Source organism: Urocitellus parryii, chromosome 16 (assembly GCF_045843805.1).
Source record: "Urocitellus parryii isolate mUroPar1 chromosome 16, mUroPar1.hap1, whole genome shotgun sequence".
Lineage (NCBI taxonomy): Eukaryota > Metazoa > Chordata > Mammalia > Rodentia > Sciuridae > Urocitellus > Urocitellus parryii.
Genome location: NC_135546.1, coordinates 14,262,488 through 14,288,186, shown reverse-complemented (window position 1 = coordinate 14,288,186; position 25,699 = coordinate 14,262,488). Strand labels below are relative to the sequence as shown.

The 25,699-nt window shown below is 47.8% G+C and overlaps 2 protein-coding genes across 4 annotated transcripts; both read right to left on the bottom strand.

Moving 5' to 3' along the window:
• Nucleotides 1-23: 23 nt before the first annotated feature.
• On the bottom strand, nucleotides 24-9,350 carry Creld1 (CRELD disulfide isomerase 1). 2 transcript variants are annotated; one of them, XM_026383005.2, is made up of 11 exons: nucleotides 9,059-9,350; nucleotides 8,386-8,578; nucleotides 8,060-8,142; nucleotides 4,590-4,700; nucleotides 4,181-4,272; nucleotides 3,305-3,481; nucleotides 3,126-3,221; nucleotides 2,108-2,191; nucleotides 1,840-1,935; nucleotides 1,487-1,621; nucleotides 24-707 (listed from the first exon to the last, which is right to left on the bottom strand). In XM_026383005.2, exons 1-11 carry the CDS (start codon nucleotides 9,250-9,252, stop codon nucleotides 493-495), a joined length of 1,476 nt encoding a protein of 491 aa, XP_026238790.2. In that variant the 5' UTR covers nucleotides 9,253-9,350; the 3' UTR covers nucleotides 24-492. The 2 variants fall into 2 exon arrangements, with proteins under 2 accessions (XP_026238790.2, XP_026238791.2); XM_026383006.2 differs by having other exon boundaries at nucleotides 8,801-9,151.
• Nucleotides 9,309-24,290, bottom strand: Il17rc (interleukin 17 receptor C). 2 transcript variants are annotated; one of them, XM_026383003.2, is made up of 18 exons: nucleotides 23,982-24,290; nucleotides 23,678-23,699; nucleotides 23,113-23,265; nucleotides 22,786-22,860; nucleotides 22,581-22,690; nucleotides 20,885-20,996; nucleotides 20,507-20,551; nucleotides 17,921-18,060; nucleotides 17,675-17,734; nucleotides 15,976-16,030; nucleotides 15,706-15,887; nucleotides 15,562-15,612; nucleotides 14,218-14,263; nucleotides 13,942-14,063; nucleotides 13,616-13,675; nucleotides 12,862-12,910; nucleotides 10,287-10,382; nucleotides 9,309-10,046 (listed from the first exon to the last, which is right to left on the bottom strand). In XM_026383003.2, exons 1-18 carry the CDS (start codon nucleotides 24,084-24,086, stop codon nucleotides 9,415-9,417), a joined length of 2,115 nt encoding a protein of 704 aa, XP_026238788.2. In that variant the 5' UTR covers nucleotides 24,087-24,290; the 3' UTR covers nucleotides 9,309-9,414. The 2 variants fall into 2 exon arrangements, with proteins under 2 accessions (XP_026238788.2, XP_026238789.2); XM_026383004.2 differs by lacking the exon at nucleotides 20,507-20,551.
• Between the last annotated feature and the right edge of the window lie 1,409 nt (nucleotides 24,291-25,699).

Below are 25,699 nucleotides of genomic sequence, written 5' to 3'. Positions count from 1 at the left end.
ACAGGTAGTAAGACTGGAGCTACTCCATTTTCTAATACTTTTCTTTATTTCCTGAGATGGATAAATAAATGGATGGCTGAGGGAGATGGGGTGAATACAGAAAAGGAGCTGGCAGCATGCAGCTGGCAGGAGAGGGCTGAGGCAGCCCTGCTCCTTGTGGGGACCCCTCTCATCCTAGGCAGGAGCCAAAGTTCTCTAGCAACCACCCCGAGGGGAAACCTTTCAAATTCACAATACTGTTGTGAAGGCTGCCCAGTCCCCCCTCCCACCCCTACAGGCAAAGATTTCATGAGATCCAGCATCAGGGCTACTTCTTCACCACAGGGGCCACGCCTGCCCAGGCCTGAGAGCCTGTGCTCCTCCATAAGGCAGGAAGGGGGTGTTAATCCCACTTTCCAAAATAAACCAAGCTGCCCTGAGTGTCCATCTGGAGAGAAGCCCAACAGTGGGGGCAGCCTGGGTGGGAGGAGATTCTACATGTGGTGACAGGGATTATCTGCCCTTGATGAAACCCTCCAGCACTCGGTCACTGCGCTCTGACAACCAGTACCCGGTCATGGCTGCTACAGCCCCTATGAAGATGGCAGTGAACACCAAGTCACCCTTAGCGGCAAGTGTGGCCAATGCACAGATGATGACACCAAAGAACATCTGCTGCAGCACCACCAGCTCATCCTCTGTCATCTCTGAGAAGAAGCCCGCCGACTCTGTGGAGGAGGAGAAGATGCAGCCTGTCATTCCTACTCCTGTTCCTGGCAGTTCCTGGAGCTATCCCAGGACTCCCACATACTCAACTGCTGCCAGGCCTGCACAGCACACCAGGCACACAGCATTGTTTACTGCTCAGAATGACTCCACAAGGGGCAGTTACCCAAGTCTTGCTAAATGGAAAGCAGGCTCAGAGAGATGGAGGGGCTGGTCCAAGGCCATGCAATGGGCGAGTTGGGGGCAGAACACATACTATGTATAGTCCAGTTCCAGTGCCAGACCATCCCCATTTGAATCCCAACTCTGCAACCTGCTTGCAATGTGGGCTTGGGTAGGTTGTTCCACCTCTCTACATCTTAGATTCCATATACATAAAATGGGGATGAGAATCTGTATGGCCTTGGGTTGTTTCAAGGAGCTAAATAAGTTAATACATTTTGTGTGCTTGGAACAGCATGTCAGACAAGATAAGAGCTGTGGAAGTAGTCCCTAAGGTCATGGCTGTAATTACTCTTCTCACATCTCGGGCCTATGGCAGCTCTCAGGCACAGGAGACAGGGACTGGTGCCACTGAACAGATGAGGAACAGGCTTAGGGAGCAGGGTAACTTGATCCCAAGTTCAATTTTCATTCTTCCCTGGGAGGTAAAGCCACTAAAAGCCAAGTTGGAAAGAAGATGCAGGGTCCAGAATTCGGTGCAGCCTCCTAGGGGACTGAGTGGCAGTGGGGATGGGACAAGAGCTTATTCCTGCTGCTGCCAAATGGAGAAGGGGCTCACCTGGGATCTGCTCCTTGACGCAGATGCCCTCTACCTGTTTGTAGCCCTCAGCACAGATACAGCGGTAACCCCCTTCCGTGTTCTCACACTGCTCGTTCTCTCCTGGACACACTGCAGTCTCACACTCATCCACATCTGGTGGGTGGAGAATGGGGAGAGGTCAGAGTGCTGACTGCAAGGTTCCCCCATGCAGCACCCTGACTCAATCCCATTCACAACCTGACATTTCCCTCTGTTGCTGCCCAATCTACATTCTACCTGCTTTCCTTCTGCTCCCTGCCTGTATTCCAGCCCCTCTCAATTCACGGTGGACAAGGCCCTCCCAGATGCCGGTCCCATCAGAGAAGACTCACCGAGACACTTGGAGCCCACCTGCTGGTAGCCAGGACTACACTTCTTGCAGCGGCCTGGCCCTGCTCCCATGCAGCCCAGGCAGGCCTTGGCGCAGTCTAGGGAAGGGAGAGACAAACATGACAGCTGCCCCTAGGCCTGGGGAAGTGCTCCAAAAGAGGAGGCCCAGGGGATTCCAGTCTGAGAAGACAGAATTTTGGAGGGAGAGGCATGCAGCAGTTCCTCCTCCCCTCCTCACACCCACATCCCCTCCACAGGACAGACACAGACCTCGGCACTCATAGGAGCCTTCTGTGTTCACACAGAACTGGTCAGCCCCGCAGTTGGCTCGCTCAGTGCCACACTCATCGATGTCTGCAGAGATGGAAAGGGTGGGAATTTCAATCCTTATTTAAATAATCAGCAGGGAAACTGAGGCCAGGATGGTCAAAGAATAAACTTGCTTAGGATTATGTGCTGTGGCAGAGACGATAAGCCTCCCACAAACAGAAGTAGAGGTGTAGCTAGACTCAGCTGCCCATGCAGAGACTATGGTTTCCAGCCTGCCTTGGAGTTGAGCGTGGCCCTGGGATTGACTTCCGAACAACAGGATGTAAACAAAAGTAATGTACTCCACTATTGGCCTGGCCTTAAAACAATCTTCCCCTTCTCACTTACTAAATGTCGGGACATGGATCTCAGGGACCTGTGACTCAGCATAAACACGCAGATAATGCCCAAGGGGAGGACTAGGTAGTAAGAAAGAAGGAACCGGGGTCCCTGAGTGACTGTGACAAACAGAGCTTCCCTGCCAGACTGGCCCACTCACTTCAGGACTGTAATATAAAACAATAAATAAACCTCTACATTCTTCAAGTCACAGCCTTTTGGGAATCTTTCTATTAACAATGGTTTAGTCCCTCTAAGTGGCAAAGCAGGAACCAAAATAAGTACTGAACCCAGGTTTCCTGACCCTACATTCAGTGTCCTTGTTTCTCTGGCTAAACATTCTCCAATATTCAAGACTTAGCCAAAGTGACACATGCTCCAGGAAGCCACTGATTTCTCACCACTACCTCCCCTGAGCTGCATCCCAGTCCACCCCTCACCAGACACAGGTCAATCTCCACTGGTTACTTTTCTGCTTTCCCAGCCAGGGTGAGATCTCCATGAAGATGAGAACTGTGTTGTCTAGCTCAGGCACATGTGTTTGTTTGTGTGTGTGTGTGTGTGTGTGTGTGTGTGTGTCTTGAAAAAAATGAAGCCAGGCCCTGCCCACCCTCCCCAGGACCACACAGGCCCCACTTACCTACACACTTGAGATGATGCAAGGCCCAGCCCTTCTTGCATTGCAAACAATTTGATTCCTCAGGTCCCGAGCAGCGGGCACAGGGGCCAAAACAAGCTGGGTGGAATAGGTGTGGTATGAGGATGGGCAGGCAGATGCCCCTTCTGCCCTTGCCCACCACCACACAGTTGGTTACCTACCCGAACATACCAGATGGCTGGCGTTGCGCTCTGCCTCAAAGTAGCCAAGGCCACACTGGCCACAGGCCTCACCCCCATAGCCGGCTTGGCAGTCACAGTGCCCGCTGCCCCCTCGTGTCCCTTCCCCTTCGCACTGCCCGTAGCCACCACAGGGCCTCTCTGTACCCCCAGGACAAGCTGTGGGCAGACACCAAACTGGGTGAGACCATATATACCACCTTGACATAGAAGAGTATATTTTGTATAACATCAAATACATTTGGAGAGGAAAGTTTATTTTAATGATTACATATTTGGTCATAAAACTGCACAATCTATATCCTATAACATAGCTTGTTAAAAATCTTTTTCCCCCTTTTGGGTAGTGCTGGGGATTGAACCCAAGGCTTCATACATGGGAGTCAAGCACTCCACCACTGAGCTACATCCCTCCCAAATCTTTTACAGAGACTGAACTGACCATCTTAATAGCTCCAGCCTTTTATCTTCAGGAGCTGGTGGTAAGTTCAGCTCTTGTGTCAGTTCTGGGGAGGGGCATCAATGGTGAATAATCGGGGTTCAGAGCAACCCCTGCTCCTCCCCAAGAAGGTAACTTAGTCTGGTCTGGCGCAGGAAATGAAGAGGGCAAGGGAGCTCTCTTGATAATAACACAACTTGATAATAACCACAACTGCATCTCGCTCAGACTAGCCCTTGTATATTTTTTCAAAGCCTAGCCCACTGATTTGCTCATCTTACCTGCTCCTGAGGCAGCCAAGAACTGACACTCAGAGAAGTTATCTGAATAGCTTCAGCTCACAAGGAGGTACAGCCAGAACTGAATCCCTGGCCTTAGCAAACCCCTCCCATTCCCCAAGAGGAACTTGAGAAACTCACGAAGGCAGGAGGGCCCAAAGGTGCCAGAGGGGCAGCAGAGCTTCAGGGAATCTGAGCAGAGCCACTGGAAGAGATCCGGGGCTTCCTGCTGCCTGAGGCAGGTTAGGTAAAAGGGAGGGGATTCTGAGACAGTGTCAGAGGTGCTGCTCAGCCCCCTACTGCCCACAGAATCTCTGATTCCACCCATCTTGGCCATAAGGCCACCCGATCATGCTCTTTTTCTTATCTGGCAAGGAGTTAAACAATCTCAGCACGGGAGCTTGGGTCCTCCAGCAAGTCCTTGGAAGATCTGGGGTTGGAAGACACTGAACTGGGACATGCACACAACCCTATACTTCTTGGCCAAGCTAAGATTTTGCCACCAGGCCCTGCCTGTAACCTACTCCCGGAAGGCCTCCATGTCACTCACTTGTGAAACCACCAGCTCTCCACCAGCTCTTCACTCAGCTCCAGCAGGCGGTGGCACTCAAAGTCTGACTTGCTGCACACGCCCTCGAGCACCTCTACCAGGCGGGTCTCACTGTAGGAACAAGGCAGGGTGGTCAGAACATGCTCTGCCCCATCCACCAACCTCAGATCTCTCTACCCTTCCTGTTCTGTGACAATATCAAAGGAGAGGCCATAGAACATAATGGAAGTGATATTGTTTATGGTTTTAAATCTACTTGTGTGACCTTGGGCAAGTCACTAAACCTCTCTGAACCTGTTTTTCTTATCTGTAAAATGGGGGCAATACTTTCCCTGCAGGTTTGTTAGATGACACCTCAGTTTCTGCAAGTGAACAACAGAATATACCCTTGCTGAGTAGATATGATTAAGTATGTATCATAGGACTGACTGAGAATGTAGCTCAGTAGTAGAGTGCTTGCCTAGCATGCTTGAGGCACCCAAAAAAAAAAAAAAAGTGTGTGTGTGTTTCATATAACAAATGTTGGAGTGGAATTGGAGAAACTGGGAACCCTTCTACCCTATAGGTTGGAATAAAAAATGGCACAACTACGGCTGGTGCTGTAACTCAGTGGCAGAGCGCTTGCCTAGCACATGTGAGGCACTGGGTTCGATCCTTAGCATCATATAATTCTGTCCATCTATAATTACAAAAAAAATTTTTTTTAAAGAAAAAAAAGGCACAATTAGCAGGGCATGGTGGCACACACCTATATTCCCAGCAACTTGGGAAGCTGAGGCAGGAAGATCACAAGTTCAAAGCCAGCCTCAGCAACAAAGCAAGACCCTACGCCACTTAGCAATATCATATCTCAAAATAATAAATTAAAAAAGGGCTGGGGATGTGGCTCAGTGATAAAGTGCCATCATGGAAAAGAAGTTTCTCAATAAGTTAACCATGGAGCCATCATATGACTCAGCAATTCCTCTCCTGGGCATAAACCCAAAAGAACAGAAAACAGGTGTTTAAACAAAAACTTGTACATAAATGTTCACAGCAACCAATCTTTGTAAGAGCCAAAAGGTAGAAAGAACCCAAATACTCATCAATGGATAAATGTTTAAACAAAATGCAGTATATCCATTCACTTATTCAGCCATAAAAAGGAATACTATACTGCAATATGGATGAACCTTGAAAACATGATGCTAAGTGAAATGAGCTAGACCCCAAAAGCTATGAAATATACAGTATGATTCCCAAGGAACCATAGAAATTTCTGCTTCAATAAGGCAGATTAGTGGTTCCCTGAAGGAAGTGAAGAATGAGGAATGACTACTTGGAAGGTATGGTGTTTTGGGTGGGGGTAATGAAAATATTCTGGGTCAAGCACTGTGACACACCCCTGTAATCATAGCTCCTTTGGAAGCTGAGGCAGGAGAATTGCAAGTTCAAGGCCAGCCTTGGTAATTTAGGAAGACCCTTTCAGAAAATAAAAATGAAAAATACTGGAGATGTAGCTCAGTGGTACAGAGCCTCTGGGTGCAAGTCTCAATAGTGGAGGGAAAAAAAAAGTTCTTGAAATAGATAGTGGGGATGGTTACCCAACACTGTGAATGTACTAAATATTCCTAATAGTAAATTTTTTATGTGTATCTTACTACAATTTTTTAAAAATTAATATATAAAACTTGGTGTACTGTGTATTTAAAAAATTTGGCACAGTGGTTGGCATATAGGAGGTGATTAAAAAACAAAACAACAGAAATAACCCAGGAGTCACTATAGCCAAGGGGTCATCTTGGCCAATCCCCTCATTCCTAAATAAGGAAACTGAGGACCACTGAGGAAAAGGAGATTGACCATCATAGAATAACAAAACTCTTTTTTTCTTTTCTTTTTTTGGCTGTACTGGGGTTTGAACCTAGGGTGGTTCTACTACTGGAGCTACATCCCCAGTCCTTTTTATTTTTTATTCTGAGACAGATTCTAATTAAATTGCCCAGGCTGACCTGAAATTTGCAAACCTCCTGCCTTAGTCTCTAAAGTTGCTGGGATTACAGACATGCACCACCTGGTGCGGCAAAACTTTTAATCCCTGGTGAGCATCACAATATAATCTTTTAACTCTTTCCACAATCCCATGAGAGAGGCAAAACAGGTGTTAGTATCCCTATCTTACAGGTGAGGAAACTGTGGCTCTCAGAGGATAAGTGACCTTTCCAAGATTACAAACTAGGTCTAACTCCAAGTCTTCATTGACCCCTTCTCCATCAGATCTGAAAAGGTGAAGGTAGCCAGGTGTGGTGGTGCACAACTGTAATCTCAGCAACTCTGGGGGCAGGAGGATTACAAGTTTAAGGCCACCCTCAGCAATTTAGCAAAGCCCTAAGTAACTTGGCAAGACTCCACCTCAAAATAAAAAATAATAAGTGTTGGGGATGTGGCTCAGTGGTTAAATACACCTAGGTTCAATCCCCAGTACATAAAAAGAAAGAAAAGGTAGAAAGCCTAGGGCACTCAGGTCCGGCTTTCTGAATCTTCCTTATCTTCCTTGTGGCTTTATGTACTGACTATATGTTGACAACCCTCAAATTCCTGTTTCCAGTTTCTACCTCTCTCCCCTGAGATACAGAGTAGAATGGAGTCTACTTGGATGTGTAGTGGACATCTCAGCCCAACACTTTCAAACAAAGTGCCTGATCCCACCTCTCCCCTAAATCTTCTCTGTAGTCTTACCATTTCAGAAAACACATGCACTATTCACCCAATGGCTAGAGTGTTTTATTCTAGTTTTCTCATACCTCCATGATAAATCTATCAATGATCCACTTGTCTGCCTGCAAAATATACCGAGATTTTGACCCCTTGTTACCATATCCACCACCAGATGTCACGCTAGCTCATGCTGCATTCATGCCTAGGCAGTACTTTAGCTTCCCAAAGGAGTCTGTTTCTTCTACCCTGGCCCCTGTTACAGCAGTGTTAATGATCTTTTCAAGGAATAAATAAGACCACATCACTTCTCTACTCAAAACCTTCCCATTACACTCTGAACAGAATCCAAACTACTTTCTGTAGCCTTCAATGCCTGGGCCTCTGTCCTGAATTTTCATCACCCTCCCTTTTGCTCACTACATTCCAGCCATTTCTGACATAGATCAAGATCAGTCCTACCCTGTGCCCAAATCCCTTCCCAAACTTTCACACAGCTTGCTTCTTTACTTCAGGTCTCTGTTCAAATTTCACATCTTGCCTCCCACCCTTCTGTAGTCTACCTTGTTGCTTTATTTTTTTCATCTGACATAATTTACTCATTCATTCCTCATCTCCTCTACTAGAACTAAAGCTCCAAGAAAACTGGACTTTGCTTCTTTGTTTACTTCTGTACTAAAGATGTTCTGCGATATTCACTGAGTAAGTGCTCCCCAACAGCTCCAAGGCTGAGATTGGGAGACAAGAGTACACTCCTCCCTGGCCCAACCCCTTACCTGTCTTTGTATTTAGACAACTTTTCTTCTTCCCAGGCAGTGTTTCCACCTCCAAAGTTGTCCCGGATAGTTCTCTCCAGGCCCTGGACATGAAGACATTTAATAATAGCTAATTACAGAGACTGACACATTCTAGCACTTTACTATCTAACTGACCAGGAAACTAAGACAAAGATAGGCAACTAGCCTATGGTCATCCAGCAACGAAGTTTTAGTAAGTGACCAAGATGTGAATCCATGCAGATGTGCCTCTGAGAGCTTCCTACTCACTACTGCTGTGCTATAATAGCTGAGACCCCCACCCTCAAGGCTGTTGGTGCACCAACCTTGTTGAAGCTGTCGACCAGTGCCCGGCAGGTATGACAAGGATGGGGTTCAGGTGGGGGAGAAGAATGGGGAAGAGGAGAGGGCTGGAGACAGACAGGACCTGGGAGACTGAGGAAGAGGCTCAGGCCCCAGAGCAGAGCTGGGATTAAGTCCTTCTGGGACTGGGGGGCCATCTTTTCCCAGGTTGAGGACCTGCAGATAAGAAGGGGTGAGGAAGGTTCACTGGAGAAGTCAGGTTCCAGGTGAGAATGGAAGGGTCAGTTCTGAGGTGCCGCAGGGCAGAGAACCAAGGCTTGCGTAATTATCAGTAAAGGAAAATAAAGTGGGGTTTTAGAGAGGAGGGAGTGGAGTTGGGTGGAGAAAGAAGCTTGCTTAATCTTCAATTCCAGAAAATAAATAAATTATCCCCGTTACCGTGGGGGAAGTGGCCGGAATCCTTGGCAAAGGGACAGGAGTCAGCCCATTGTTTAGGGTCCCAATAAGAGTTATTAGGGATCAAATCCGCAGAATTAGGGAGAAGGGGTCGGATTCCAAATACTGGGAGAGAGGAGGCCAGATGGGCGGTCTTGGGGGAGGAGTCTGGAACCCCAGTCTTGGGAGGAGCCCGGATCCGGATATGAAGAGCAGGGGATCAGGCTGGGAGCCTCGCAGGTAGGCAAAGTCCCGGCTCACAAGTCGGCAGGGGAGGATCCAGACCCGCCTAGACCGCGGAGGAGGGAAGAGCAGCTACAGCCCCAGCCCTTGTGCGCCGCCAGCGACGTCTCGTCAACGCCACGGCCACCACCGCCTGCGTAAAACGTACAACCTTCACCAGCGCCGCAGTCCGGGAGGCGGAGCCTGCCTCCCAGCCAATAGCGCCGGGCCATGTGCCATTGCGTCACCCCACGATAACCAACCAGAGGGGCGACGGGCTGCACCTGTCTTGGCTTTAAAGGGCCGCGGGGTTAAAAGAGGACTTCCCAGCCTAGCTGCTCCGCCACAGAGGCACGTGTGGGCCATGACGATAGAAAAGTAGCGTCTGCCTTTATTCAAATCCAGTTCCCCGCCCCAGGCTCCATCCCACGCCTCAGCTCCGGGTCTCCGGGGAACTGTAAGCAGCTGTCCAGAGCGGGCTGCAGGGCCTGGGACACTTGCTCCGCCCACTCCTCCAGCCGCCGGGGATGGGGGGCGCTGGGCCCCTGTAGGGCGCCTGCGAAGTCCAGCAGCTGGGAGGGCAGTGAGAAGACCGGCACTGTGCGGAACAGGTCAGGTACAGCGTCCAGGTGGAGCAGTCTGTCGAAGCAGGCCCCGACGTAGCGACCCGGCGCCCGGCCTTGGGAGAAGTCTGGCAGTACGCAGCTGAGCGAGGCGGCGAAGGCGTCGTGCGGGCCGTACGCCCCTGGGGCCGCAGCTGCACCGTCCTGCAGCCACTCTCTGCACAGCGCCACGGCCCCAGGCGAGAAGAGCAGGACCACCACACCGCCCTCCTGCAACGTCTGGCGCCGCTGTGCGTGGAACCAGGCCAGAGGACCTTGAGCGCTGAGCTCACGGCGGCTCCACAGGTCTACGGCCACACGCAGCGACAGCTGGCACAGCGCCGACGCCAGCGCGCCCACCAAGCGCTCGAAGCCCACATCATCAGCGGAATAGAGGAGCAGAGCCGCGCGGCCCCTAGCGGCCACTACGAGAAAGGACAGAGGTGTGGGCAGAGATAAGAAAGCTAGCGGCCCGGCCTCAGCGTGCAGTCAGTCCTAGGCCACGCACGCTCACACTCACCCCCCAAGCAGAGGTCCTGCTTCCAGAGCCTCAGCCACCCTGCTGGGGAGAGGGCCTAGGCAGCCAGTGAGCTCGTCCGCCCCTTCCCTCGGGGAACTCTCAAGCCCACTGTGGCCCTCCTCCTGGGGAGCCGGGAAGCACTCACCTTTCACGGGATCCTTTTTTAAAAAGAGGAAGAGGATCAGCGCTGCAGTAAAGAGAAGGAAGGCCAGCCACGCCAGGACCCAGCGCTTGTGGATGTCTGAGAAAGCCAGGGAAGAAAACTGCTAGTTAGAAAACCTTACACTTTCTTTTTCTGTTTAGTTTGTTTGTGTTTTGTTTTGTTGGTATACAGGGGATTGAATCCAGGTGTGCCCTGCTGCTGAGCTACACCCCTGGTCCTTTTTGTTTTTTGAGACAGGGTCTCACTGATTTGCTAAATGTTGAGGAGGCTGGACTCAGGTGCAAGCCACCATGCTCAGCAAAATCTTACACTTTCACCCCACATCACAGAGGTGAAAAACAGGCGTACAGAAATGATATGATTGAAAAACAAAAAGTAAAAATAATAATAAAACAAAAAGAAATGAAGTCATTGCCAAAAACACATAATCAAAGCCAGTGCATTAACATAACTCCATCTATTTAGGTGAACCTCTGTAAGTGAATTTACATTCTGCCTCAGTTTTTATGGCTGTAAAATTGAGATAACAGCAGTACCAACTTAATAGAGTTGCACATGAAGTGTTTATAGGATGCCAAGCATTGTAAGTGCTCAAATGTTAGCTAACATTGTCTCCTAAGCCTAGGGTTACTGGCCCTTGACCTTCCTGTCTCCATTGATTGTTAGTTCCCTCCTACCTGGTATCACTGACCCATCTTTTTTTTTTTTTTTTTTTTTTTGGTGCTGGGGATCAACCCAGGGCCTTGTGCATGCAAGCCAAGCACTCTACCAACTAAGCTATATCCTCAGCCCCCCAGTCCATCTTTTTTTGCTTGCAATCCATTTCCTCTGTGGCATCTTCAAAGATCTTTTTAAAATATACATTTTTAGGGCTGGGGTTGTGGCTCAGTGGTAGAATGCTTGCCTAGCATGTGTGAGGCCCTGGGTTTCTTTCTCAGCACTGCATATAAATAAATAAAGGTCTATTGACAATTAAAAATATATTAAAAGAGGGCTGGGGCTGTGGCTCAGTGGTAGAGGCTCTCGGTTCAATCCTCAGCACCACTAAAAATGAAATTAAGATATGGTGTCCACCTACAACTAAAAAATAAATGTAAAAAAAAAAAATTGTAGGGGCTGAGGTTGTGGTTCAGCGGTATAGCACTCGCCTAGCACATGCAAGGCTCTGCGTTCGATCCTCAGCACCACATAACAACAAATAAAATAAAGGCATTGTGTCCAACTACACCTAAAAAAATATTTTAAAAAATTGTAGCCCTAAGTTTTAAAATATATATCACATAAAAATAAAGATATTATGTCTAACTAAAAAAATAAATATTTAAAAAAGAAAAAATTAAAAAATATGTATACACATTTTATTATAACCCTTCAATAAAATGGAAGCTCCTGCTGCTGTAAATATAAAACCTAAATTCCCTGCCTGGCCTCTGCATCTTCATCTCATGACAGAGATCTGTCTGACCTGGACCTTCTATCCATACTACCTTGGAATTTCTCAAGAAAAGTATCTCTTGGGCTGGGGATGTGGCTCAAGCGGTAGTGCGCTCGCCTGGCATGCGTGCGGCCCGGGTTCGATCCTCAGCACCACATACCAACAAAGACGTTGTGTCCGCCGAGAACTAAAAAATAAATATTAAAAAAATTCTCTCTCTCTCTCTCTCTCTCTCTCTCTCTCTCCTCTCTCACTCTCTCTTTAAAAATAAAAATTCTCTCTCTCTCTCTCTCTTTCTCTCTCTCTCCTCTCTCACTCTCTCTTAAAAAAAATTTAAAAAAGAAAAGTATCTCATAGTCTTCATAAAAATGTATTCCTGTTCCCATCACCTAGGTCAGCCTTCAGAGTGTGTTAGGAACTTCTCTGAACCCCTTATCTCATGTAGGTCTCCATTATATGCATTTACAGCACTGAACATTTTAGAGGGCTTCTATAACTTTAATAGTTCACCCTATTGTAAGCTCACACTTTTGTGAATATTCAGTAGCTCATAGTTACTAATTGTAATGGGTTATTTGGCTTATCTTTTATCTTTTAGTGGGGGCAGGATTGTATCATTTTAGTGATGCTGGCATCCCTATAAGCACTCATGTTTTTTGTGGTACTGGAGATTGACCCAGAGGTGCTCTACCACTGAGTTACACCTCCAGTCCTTTTTTGTTTTTAAATATTTTTAGTTGTAAATGGACATAATACCTTTGTTTGTTTGTTTGTTTTTGGTGTTGAGGATCAAACCCAGTGCCTCACAGATGCTAGGCAAGTGCTCTACTACTGAACCATAACCCCAGCCCACCTTTTGAATTTAAACTCTTTCTTTTTTATTTATTTTTTTTTTAATTTTGAGACAGGGTCTCACTGAATTGCTGAGACTGGTCCTGAACTTGCAATCTTCCAGTACCACCACATATGGCTCATCATATTTTTTTTGAATAAAGGAATGACCCTCTGATTTATCTGAGTGCAGGGAAGGACAAGGCCATTGCATGTGCTGTCTCAGGAATGGTCCCTGTCAAGATTCTAGCTCCGAGTATGCAGAGGAAGGGCAGCTCTTGTAATACTCACACTTGTCCATGGGGCAGGCCCATAGTGCTCCCAGGTCACCGTCCCACAACTGCAAGACACAAACAACCAAATCCAGAACCTCCTTCCAGGTTGGTGTTCAACATCCACCAGTTTCTGGCCAGCCTGGGCCATGAAGATTTCCCCCCACACTGTAAGTTTCTGCACTCTACTCTGCACTTTTTTTTAAATATTTTTTAGTTGTTGATGGACTTTTATTTGTTTGTATCTGGTGCCGAGAATCGAACCCTGTACCTCACACATGCTAGGCAAGCGCTCTTCCACTGAGCTACAACCCCAGCCCATAATCTGCACTTTTAAAAAAAGTGGTTTTTTTTAGCAGTAGATAGATACGATACCTTTATTTTATTTATTTTTATGTGGTGCTGAGGATCAAACCCAGAGCCTCATACATGTGAGGCAAGGGCTCTGCCACTGAGCCACAATCCCAGCCCATACTCTGCACTTTTTAAAGCTATCTACTCTCTAGGTGGATTTCCTCCATGCCAAATCTGACCCACAGGATGAGATCCTTCCTTGAAACTCTCTCTGGGACCCCAAACTTAACACTGTGGGTGTAAGTATTGGTTTACTGGTCTCTAGCCAGTGGTGAACTCCACAGAGATAGGAACTATGCTTCTTCTACACTTAACCTCCCCAAGGCTAGCTGCAAAAGAAATACAAATGATAGGTGAGGACTAGCTTTAGGCCCACTGCCCTTGGGCATTAGGGCAAGGCCCTTTTGCCATTTACTCACCTGCAAACACTGGCCTGACTGCAGATCTTGTATTAACTGCTCTCCAAGGCGAGCTGCCCTCTGCCAAGAAAGGAATGGGGACTTGTCACCTGGGGTCAGAACCCTGGGGAAACCACCAGGCTGCAGATGGGCAGAATTGGAGTGGGAGGCCCGCTGGGAGAGTTGAGAGGCCACAGAGCAGGGTCCAGGTTTAAGTCACACATATGAACACATTCACACATCCATCCCCCAAGACTAGCACAAGCCTTGACACAAAGTGTGTGGAGTGAAAATTTGGAGTCAGGTGAGATAGAGCTGGACAGATCTATGCCTCCACTATCCCTCACCGTGGAGTCCCGACTGGGCAGGGGAGTACAGCCACTGGGTTCTAAGGCACAGAGTGATCTGTTGTCCTGGGGGCCTCGTGTGTCTACTAGCAGCATATCATCCTTGAGGGGTCCTAGTGAGTCTGGGAAGAATGACAGGTGACTGTGAACAAGATCCAGTCTTGCTGGGAGTTGCCCCTTATCCCCCTCCCATGCCCTGACCTTCACCCCCAGCACCTCCAGGTTTCACCCTTATTACAGTGGCCTCGTCACAGCCTCCCCATGGGTCCCACTCACCAGCCCACAAGCACTCTTGGAGCTGTAGCTTCTTCCAGCTGCTCACCTGCTTGGAATTAAGGGCACAAGAAAACAGAAAGCCAAGGCCAGAAAGGACAAAAGAGAAGGGGCAGACAAGAGTAAGCCAGGTTGGAATCTGCACTGTGGAGCTGAGGTTGGGCAGGTCTGGTTTCAAAGTTCCTTAGTTAGGAGTAATTTCATCTTTCTTAGTTTCAGCCTTGCAAAGTCATCTGCACTTAAGGGCTTGATGAGCCTTCAAGCTCTTTTTTCGGGGGGACGGGTATCAGAGATTGAACTCAGGAGCACTCTACCACTGAATGACATGTCCAGCCCTTTTTATGTTTTGAGACAGTATCTAAGTTGATGAGAATTTTGCTAAATTGCAGAGGCTGGCCTGAAGCTTGTGAGCCTCCTGCCTCAGCCACCTGAGTTGCTGGGAGTACAGGCATTAATCACCACACCTGATCCGTTTTTGTTTTTTTTTTTTTAGAGAGAGAATTTTAATATTTATTTATTTTTTCTTAGTTCTCGGCGGACACAACATCTTTGTTTGTATGTGGTGCTGAGGATCGAACCCGGGCCGCACGCATGCCAGGCGAGCAAGCTACCGCTTGAGCCACATCCCCAGCCCCACCACACCTGATCTTAAAGCTCTTTTAATGTCCTAACCAAGCACTTTATTACATTCCCTTCTCAAAGAGAAGGTTCCATTCTCACCTGACAACCCCATTTATAATTGCAGCCCCAATCCTTCACCTTTTACCGTAGTGTTTGTATTCCACCTTGACATACTTACTATGTACTTTAATTTACTCACTATGGTATCTTATTTGCCTTTCTCCTTTGGAAAATAGGTTCTATGTATGGGGAGGGAGCAGTTTTTATTTTGTTCATTTGCAGATCACAGGGCCTAAAACAGTACCTGGCACAAAGTGGATGCTCAATAAATAAATCTTGAATATAACTACCCTTTGAAGCTGTAGAGCAACCTATTCTACAAATGGGGAAATAGGATTATGAGAGCAATAATAAAAGCAACTTATACTTATTGAGTGTTTGGTCTGTGCCAGCCCCTGAGGCAAAGCACTTCTCTCATTTCATCCTCATAACAACTCTAGGAAGTAGTTATTATCATCTGCATTAAACAGATGAGAAGACTGACTTTCAGAGAGGTGAAGTGCATAGGGTCCTATGCACTGCTGAAGTCCACTGGGGGACTCCCAAAGAGGAAGCTGGTAACCACTATGCCTTAGGGAGTGAAGAACAAAGTACAAGCAGAAGACTGACTTCTGTGTCTATGTGGTGTCTGGCCCCAAACCCAGTGCTCTGGTATCTCATTCTGACCTGGACACAGATATTGGGGTGGCCTTTCAGCAACGGGAACTCGTTGGCCTTCTGCAAAAAGCAGGGAAGAGGTCAGGTAGTAAAAATGAACCCCTGGGTTCCCTCCCATCCCCCACCCTGGGCACTGCCCTTGGCCTTGCTTACATTCACAGTGACATTCTCCTGGGGCAAGGGCGGGGCAAGCGGCTGGCAGGGGCCACCACCGGGTGTCCACCAGCACAGCGCCACCTCTGCAGGCAGCCAGCAGGGCGCGTCTAGCAGCCAGGTCCGGGGGGACAGCAGCCGCAACCGAGTGGCGCGCCAGAGGTTTCGATGCGCGCGGGGGTCTGCAGGAGGGCATGAGGGCATGAGAGTCAAGGTGCACCCGGCTTGATTCCCCGCTGACCCCAATCTCACCTCTGGAGATCTGCTTACCCTCTTTGAAGGGGCAGAAGCTGGTCCTAACAGAGTCGGGCTCTAGGGGCCACACCTGGAAAGAAAAAAGGGATCTGCTCAGCTCTATTCAGCTCACCCAACTCATTCCAACCCTCTACCAGCCAGTGCCAGGGTCCTCTGCTAGGCACTAGGGACACAGTCACTCAGCTGATATTTCATAAGCACTTACCAGGTCTTATCAACCCTTTACAAAGCTCTAGAGATGCAAAAATTCATTGTGTCAGCACTCTGCGGAATACAGGCAATATCTTCATTCAACAATTTTCCCCCAGTGCTGGGGACACGCCCTAGGCAAGCACCTTTCCTCCCAGCCATACCCCAAGCCCTTTTAGTAGATTTTTTAAAGAGCACCTATTATTTTATTCATCACACTTTTAATTAAGAGCACCCACTATATGGTTAGGCATTGTGTGTGGCAATGAGGACAGTTAACTTACAGCAAACATTTCCTTCTTAAACATCTGCTATGTGTCCTACCTCTGTGCTAGGCAGTAGAGATTCATTCATTCATTCATTAGTTAGCACCTACTATATGCCAGGCCCTGTGCAAGGCTCTGGCAAAGTTATCATATTTAAATTAGATAAGCTTTGCTTGATTTCAAGGTAATCACAAACTCACAGTAGTAGTCACAATAAAATATGTACATAAATTAGGAAATAAATCAATCATTTTTGAGTATATATTGAGTATCTATCGTGTAGAAGAAGCAGCTGATGGTTGTCCAAATATGAAAAGAAATGATACATAGACAAGGAAGGAAAGAGGAAGTACAAGTGGATTTGGAGCTAGGAGAGGCCAGGTGGTTAGAGAAAAGCTTTGGGAAAGAGATGCCATATGAGCTGGGAAAATTTGGTTGTAGGGAAAGAGGTAAGGGCAGTTCAGAGAGAGAGAGAGAGCAATGCCTGAGCAAAGGCACAGAGATGGTTGTACCTCGGTAAATAGCTCCACTGGACATACCAAATTCCTATAAAAGGGAATTGTGGGGAACACCTAATGGGGAAGGTTCAACTGGGGATTGAGTATGGGGTCTAAAATGCCATAGAAGTGATGGGAAGGGAGATGGGGCTGGAGTTATTGAAACAGTCTAGCAGAAAGATGACAGAGGCACAAACTGAACTGAGATAGAAGCAGGGAGAAACAGAATGAAAGACACTAATGTGGAGAGGTCAGATGAATAGGACCTGATGACCAATTAAATGTACAATCAGAATTTAAGCCAGAATGTGGTGCACTTCCTTCTAATAGCCCTATGAAGTTGGTATGATTATATTTCCACTTTACAGATACAAAACAGGCTCAGAGAGGTTGTGACTCCCCAAAGATCACACAGCTAGCAAATGACAAGAGCAAGGATTAAAAACAGTCTGAATCTACAGCATATATTCTACTCTCCATGTGAGCACAAAGAGGGAAATTAAAGAACAGAGGAAGGCTTCAAGTTGAAGGTGATGTCTCAGTGGACTATAGAGCATAAGTAGGAGTAATATGGATGGAGGAACAGGAAGAGCATTCTAGGTATATAATAGGCAGAAGATATAGCCCAGTAAGGGTCAAGGGAGGAGGAGTCTCCTCCTCAAAGAACAGTACGGAGGATGGTAAGACCAGGAAGGTGTCATCTACCCTCTCAACATCTTCCCAGTCTCCTTCTCCTGGTGCCCTGCTAGACTTTGCTCCTACCTGAATACAGAGGCAGGGAAGTAGGTCTGTATGGTTCAAGGTAATGGTCTGTGGTCCAGTCTGTGGGAAAAGCATAAGGAGAGAAGTCGGAGAAAACAAGGAAATCAGACAAGTAAAAGTTCCCCTATCAATGTTCCCTTGCTTTGGGTGTGTCCTCTTCAAGGATCCCCTTTGGTAAGACATGCACATTCTTAGTATAAGCACTGGCTTGGACTGAAAATGGACTCAGAGAGGGAAAGGCCTCACCAGATTTCTGTGCCACCAAGGCTTGGGGGGACCTTGGACCTGATTCCAGTACAGTAAGAGGCTGTAGTGCTGCTCCTCAGAAACGGCCAGCACCAGGTGCACACTGTCACCATCTGCAGACACATTGAGCCAGGGCAGGGCTGGTGGGGGAGACACAGGGAAAGAGGGCAGCTTAGACTTCCTTCACCTCTGCTACAATCCTAAGCTTGGGCCATACTTACCAACTGACCCTTTGGTCTCCTTCAAATCTCTTACACTAGGAGGCCCTTGCTTTGGGTGTGTCCTCTGTATCTCCATTTCAGACCAGACTTTGTCCCCAGCCACTGACTTAGGGTCAAGCCCATAGAGGTCCCAGTATATGATCTTGGGATAGCTCTTCTCCCTGCTTCTTCTTCTGCAGCCAGTTGGATCCTGTAACCTCTATTAAACAAACCACTCTCCTCTTCTCAGAACCCATATATGGTCCTCCCCTAGAGCTCCCAGTAAAAGATGGAGTCTTTACCCAATCTAGGTACTGTGACTTCTCTAACTTCATTCTCTAGCACTTATGTCCTTAATTATTCTGCTGCAGACACATTGGCCTCCTTACTACTTCTTAAATATTCCAGACATATTTCCACCCCAGACAGACCCTTTGCACCAGCTATTCTCTCCCCATAGAACCCTTGTCTCTCAAATGGCTCCTCCATCATCTCCTTCACTAGAATGAGGTCATTCCACTGCTACAAACCCCAACCTTCCTATCCCTCCTCCTTGAATTTTATTACAGCTCTAATCACCATTTAATTTACTGTCTACTTCATATCTCCATGTGTTTATTGTGTCCTTCCTTGCCCCTACCCCAGTCCCGCTCCCAGCTCCATAAATCAGGGAGTTTTGTCAGTTTTGTTTATTGATTTATCCCCAATGTCTGGTGCAGAGTAATTATTCAGTAAATATCTTTTGAATAAGTGAAGCAATGTCTATTGAATGAATCAAGAAATGAAATGCAGGATGTGCATCTGTGTTTTCAAAGCTCTGGTGCTGACGGATCTTTATGGATTGCCAAAGAGGCAGGCCAAGTTTAAGGAAACAAAAAGAAAATGAAGTTAAAAATTTAATAGTTAAAAAAATCACAATTAATCCCAGTAGATTGGGAGGCTGAGGCAGGAAGATCATGAGTTTAAAGAGAGCCTCAGCAACTTGGCAAGACCCCATCTCTAAAAAAAATTATAAAAGCACTGGGGATGTGGCTCAGTGGTTAAGCACCTCTGAATTTAATCTCTGGCCAAAAAAAAAAAAAATCACAGTGTTAGCTGGGCATGTTGGCGCATGCCTATAATCCCAGCAGCTTGGGAGGCTGAGGCAGGAAGATCACAATTTTAAAGTTAGCCTCATAAACTTATTAAGACCCTGAGCAACTTAGTGAGACCTGTATCAAAATTTTAAAAAGGGGGGTTGTAGGATGTAGCTAAGTGGTTAACCCTCCCCCGATTCAATCCCCAGTACCAAAAAAAAAAAAAAAAAAAAAAAAAACAATCACAGTGTTTAAATCTTGATCTGGGTTCCAGTTATGCAAGTGTGTGTATGTAGTGTGTATGTGTGTGTATATATATATATATATATATATATATATATATATATACACACAGACACACACACATATATACTTATATATGTACATATATGTAAAAACTCATTGATCTGGACATTAAAATTAATGCACTTTACATACCTTTCTATATGTATGTTATACACAGAGAATAAAAACAAAACAAAAGCCAGGCATCATGGTGCACATCTGTAATCCCAGCAGCTCGGGAGACTGAGACAGGAGGATCGTAACTTCAAATCTACCGTCAGCAAAAGTGAGGCACTAAGCAACCTCAGTGAGGCCCTGTCTCTAAATAAAAGTACAAAATAGGGCTGGTGATGTGGCTCAGTGGTTGAGTGCCCTAGTTCAATCCCCAGTACTCCCCCACAAAAGGGAAGGGGTGGCGCTGAGGATGTAGTTCAGTGGTTAAGTGCCCCTGGGTTCAATCCCTGGTACAAAAAAAAAAAAAAAAATTAGCAACAAAAAAGCAAAATCCCAGGCTGGAGCTGCAGCTCAGTGGCAGAGCACTTGCCTAGCATGCGTAAGGCACTACTGGGTTCCATTCTCGGTACCATATAAAAATAAACAAAAAGGCATTCTGTCCATCTACAACTACAAAAAAAAATTTTTTTTAAATTAAAAAAAAAAAAAAGAAAGCAAAATCCAAATAGTGCACACAGGAGAGAAAAATCAGAAACTTGCCTTTCTTAGCTCTTATTACAGATTTATTATAATTGATATATGGATGAGACCACCATAATCTTGACAATGCTTTGGGCTTCTAGATGTTCCTGGTATGCATAAATATTTGTTATAAGTGAGAAATTAATTTTGTTATTTCCATTGCCTGGCACAGATAGCAGCTGCAGTACTTCATGTGTTATGAATGAATGAATGAATGAATGGGCTCTGTGAGTGTGGCAGCCCCCGTCTGAAGCTAACTCCAAGAGTCCCTCACATGAACTCCAAACCCTGCCCCTCCCTCTTCCCAGCCCAATGGCCCTAGCCCCTACCCCAGCAGCTCTGGATGCTGTCCCGGACTTCCAGCCCCCTGCAGTCTGGAGAGAGAGATCACAGAAATACCTCCAGTGGGACTGGGCACCATAGACAGAAAGGGGGGCAATCCAACCCATGGGGAACACCCTGTCCCCTAAATACTACCCACATCTATCCAGTGCATAAAGCTCTTCCGGAGGGGCCGGAAAATTGTGTCACATGGGGAGAGGAGGCCTGAGGGACTGAATCAGTCCCTTGAGAGGATGCAAAACTCAGACTCCTGCCTGAGATGAATGGTGAATGGGAAAGAGGGTAAAAGCAGGAGGGGAGTGGCTGGAGGGGACAGAAACTCGGAAGCTAGGATGTGGGGCTTCTGAGGTTCTGTAGGCACTTACCAGGTAGCTGCTGTGTGACGTTGAGTTCTTTCTGATACCTGGGCTGAGTATAGGACCAGATTCGCACCTCAGCTCCCACAGCAGCCTCAAAGCAGTCAAACACTACAGAGCCCTGTGAGGAAAGGGTGGTAGAAGGCTGGAGAGAGGCCCTGGTAAAGGGTTCAGAATCCAGACTAAGGGCTTGGGCTTCTCTGCATGGACCACTCTGCTCACCATCTGCCTTTCCTAACCAATGACTCCATTATACCAAATAGCCTGAAATCTACCATCAGTGTTCCCACTGAAGGTCTCCAATTCTGAAGCAAACATCCTTTGTAGCAGCGTGGGCAAGGCAAGAATGGGCTCTAGCTATCCCAGTCCCTGCCCCGACCACTGCTGGCCTGGACCACTTGGCCAAAGCTAAGCTAATGAGATACCCAGCACAAATGTGGGACACCCCTCCCTACAGAAGTGGTTCTCATACCCAGTGCCTCAGTAGGACTGAGGTGGGCTAAGAATTTCTCCCATTGTACAATTTTCTAGCTGGGGCCCAGGTGTGCAGGAGTAGTCATAGAGTTTGAGTGATCTGACCCTAGCAAAGATAGCTCTTTGAAACATGTGTGAGTCCTGAGGCAGGGAGAAGTGCCAACACCTTGAACCAGGTGTATATACCATGGGATGGCAGGATTCTTATTCAAGAGTTTGGAGAAGTGCATGCAGACCACAAACTACCCCTCTCCAAGCCTCAGTCTCTCTATCTGGAAAATAAGGGTAATAACAATGCCTCGTTCATGGGGGATAGTTCTCAGTATTACAAAAGAAAGGAAAAAAATTATTGATATCCTTCAGCACTGGGTATTATACAAAGTGTCTTACAGATAATAATTTATTTAATTCTTAAAACAGCCATATGCAGGGCTGGGGATATAGCTCAGTTGGTAAAGTGCTTGTCTTGCATGCACAGGGCCCTGGTTCAGTCCCCAGCTCCAAAAAAACAAAACAAAGAAAACCTAGCCATATGCAGTAGGACTATTTTTTTTAAAGTAGTAAACCCCCAAATTTATTTATTTATTTATTTATTTATTTATTTATTTATTTATTTGTTTGTTTGTTTGTTTTGTGGTACTAGGGACTGTCTCCAGGAGTAGTTTACCACTGAGCTACATCCCTAAGCCTTTTTGTATATTTTATTGAGACAGGGCCTTGTTAAATTGCAGAGGCCAGCCTTGAACTGGTGATCCTCCTGTCTTAGCCACACTAGTAGCTGGGATTATAGGCAACTAAGAAAAAAAGAGAGAGAGAAAAAAAAGAGGGGGGAAGGAGGGAGGGAAGAAGGGAGATAGAGAGGAAGGAAAGAAAGAAAGGAAGGAAGGAAGGAAGGGAAAAAAGAAAGAAGGAAGACAAGAGAGGGAAAAAAAGCATCCACAATGATAAACCACTATACACATAGTAGAATGGCTAAATTTTACAATTATAATACCAGTGTTGACAAAGACGGGAAACAATTAGAACTCCCATGTACTGCTAATAGGGATGAAATAGTAGAACTCTCCTTGATAGTTTTTCACAAAGTCAAACATGAGGTAGGATATTCTCATGCCCATTTTACAGACAGAAAAACAGAGGCATGAAGGGAAATAATGCATATGAAAGTGTTTTCTAGAGTTCATATCTAGCAGGTGGTTATTCTGGTTGTGAGAAGGAGGGTTTCACATACCACAGACTGACCAGGCTGCACCAGGGCAGCAGGCACTTGCACCTCCAGCAGGACACAGCGGGTAGTAGGGTAGGCATGGAAGGACAGCACGACTTGGGCCTGCAGAGAGGCTGTGAGCAACAGGCAGGTGTCAGGCAGGCTAGGGATTGTGGGCAGGGACCAGGGACCCTGGTGAGGGCCAGTTGGGCCAGCAGGTTCTTCTTACCATTCGTAGGCTCCTCAAGCTCCAGGTCAGCTGCTCCTTCAAATTTTTCTTCCTCTCCAGACTCTTCCCAATGCTCTGGAAGGACCAGAGAGCAAGGACCAGATCAGATCCCCAGCTCTGGGCTGGCTTTGGGCGTGGCTTCCTTCTAAAAAGTCCAGTGCTGAGAAGCATGGGCCAGGCCTCGAGAAACCAGGTGGACCTTGGAGTCCTTTGGCCAGTCATCTCAACACTGAAGATGCCTATTACTGCCTGACATACTCCCTGGCCCTCATGCCTGCGCTAGACATGCTGACATGTACACATGCAGTCTCAGGATGACTCACTCACCTTGCACGGCCAAGTGGACAACCACACGTACACATAGGTCACAGTCTGTCTCCTGGTGGCACCTCAGCACTAGCTCTGTCTGCAGGCGCGTGGGCACCAGCACAGGGCCTGGGGTGGACACGATGCTCCCAGGTAAGCAGAGCACATCACCATCTGTTTATGAAGGGTGGGGTGGAAGCTGAAGTTGTTCAGAACCCAGTTTAGTTGTACCTACATCCCAGAGCACCAAGGAGCTTAGCTCTTCCTGGGATGAGGGTGAGCAGAGTAGGCATGGGGCTAGGAAGGTTTCTCTTCCTTTCATCAACATGGAAAGTTCTTTTCTCTATAAAAGAGGAAATACTGCCCAGCATGGTGGCACACACCCACAATCCCAGCGGCTTGGGAGGCTGAGGCAGGAGTATCACAAGTTCAAAGCCAGCCTCAGTAACTTAGCGAGGCACTAAGCAACTCAGGGAGACCCTGTCTCTAAATAAAGTTCAAAAAAGGGCTGGGGATATGGCTCAGTGGTCAAGTTTTCCCCTGAGTTAAATCCCCAGTACCAAAAAAAAAAAGTGGAGATACTTACCCCAGAGGTGGCAGGAGAGGCCCTTGAAGGGAGGGAAAGTAGAGTCAGAATTTATACCCCCAAGTCTAAGCAACATCCCCTGCCCGAGACCCCTCCACCTCTTTCTGAAGTTCTCTATCTCAAGTCTCCCTCCAGAAGAAGACGGGACCAGCCCCTTCCTATTCTTCTCTTCCCCCATCCATACCAGACAGACCAGCCAGGGCGGTTCTGGTGGCAGTGGCAGTGACAGGAGCCAGACTAAGGATTTGATGAGCCGTAGCCTGAACCCTGAGCCTCCCCAACCGTCCCAGGGCCTCCGACTCACCAAAGAGCAGCGGGCAGCATCCTGAGGCCCCACAAACCTCTCCAGAGAGACAACCATGGGATTTCGGCCCAATGCCAAGGACAGCAGGAACCAGGGCACAGGCATCTTCCAGGTGCCAGGAAGAACCCAGGCCTGGGGCCCTGTCCTGCCCCCCCCCCCCGCGGGGGGGCAGACACCCTATCCCAGCCCCCACTCAGCCCAGTGTCTGTGGGCAGTGGAGCTGGAATCCCTCCCCAGCCTCAGGGGTCCCAGCACTTGAGAGCTTATGAGCTCCCACTCCTGGGAGCCCTGACTCCAGTCCCAGTTCCAGCCGAGTGCTTTCGATTTGGCTCCCAGCAGGCAACCGGCTGTTCCCGCCCCGCCCTGTCCCTCCCACCCACACCAATCCTGGCTTCCAGCAGTCTTGGACTGGGATGGTGGCCTCTCCTCCTTCTTCATAGCTGACACCTGACTGGGAGGGGACCCCAGGAAGACGGTGCAGCATCATAGCTGAGCAAGGGAATTCCTACTCATCCTGGGAGTCCTAAAAAGGAGCTCCAACTGAATCCAGCCCAGGGCTTGGGCAATCCTGGGGCACTTCCACTTCCCATGTGAACCTGAGATCCCAGGGCCAATGGGTTCCTTCTTAGGGATACCTCGGGTCCCTTTTCACACACTTTCCTGGGTCTCATTGTCCCTTTGTGGGACAGGAGCTCTAAAAGGTACCAGAAAGTGGCTTTTCCCCACTGCCCAGACTAGGCTCAAGTATGTTATGGGGGAAGGAAAACAGGACCCAGAGCCAGACCGAGGTCCTGCCTGTGCTATTGCCATGGCTAGTCACAGGAGGATGAACACACCACCTAGTAGAGCCTGTGTTTCTCCTCCCTCCTCTTGAAAGAATCACTGTGAGGATCCAGGAGATTGCTTGGTCCTCCTTTGCCTTGCCCAGGCACTACTTGTGAGAACGCATGGTCAAGGGTGTAGGTGTGCAGGCAGAAGATTTGGACTCACAAACTGATACAACCCCCCCATACACCCCATGTCCCCCATACTTCACAGGCTCACAGGGACCCTCTCCCAACTTGGCATTCCAGCCATACTAGAGAAGCATGTTGTGTTCCGTCCTTTATAATGTACACTTTTATTCATCTTTCTGGATCTCTGGATCCTGCTCCACCTTTAGCCTTGTTACCCAGGACCAAAGCAACTTTTCCTTGGTCAAGAGTCCTCCCTTGGTCCAAAAAATATGGAGAACCCTGGCCCCAGGTGGTTTTCTTCCACCCCCCTGAAGGACTGACAGCTCTTGCCGTCACCTTGCTGAATCCCCTCCAGCATGGACTAGAGCCCTGGCAGACAGCTCTTCCTGGAGCTTTAGAGAGCTCGAGTGGGAAGAGGGCCCTCTCTCCATCAGAACCTGGGTCTGAGTTCTCAGTTGAAGGGCACCTCTCTCCCCTAGAGTTTGTAAGAGGCAGGCAAGTCTGAAAAGGAAACCCAAAATTATGAGGCCCAGGCTAGGCCTCTTGGATTTGGAGGCAGACAAGAAGGCTTTTCTGTCAATAGTCCTTAAGAGATCCCTTAAGGAATCCAGGTCCAAAGGTTCATTCTGGGGTCCCAGCCAGTGCCCCTACAGACTGTGGCCACAAACATCTGGGACTGCGGTGGAACCCCGCCGAGCTTTGGCAGCTGAGTTTGGCGGCCTCCCGTTCTAGTTGGCGGCACAGCTCCAGACGGCCACGCAA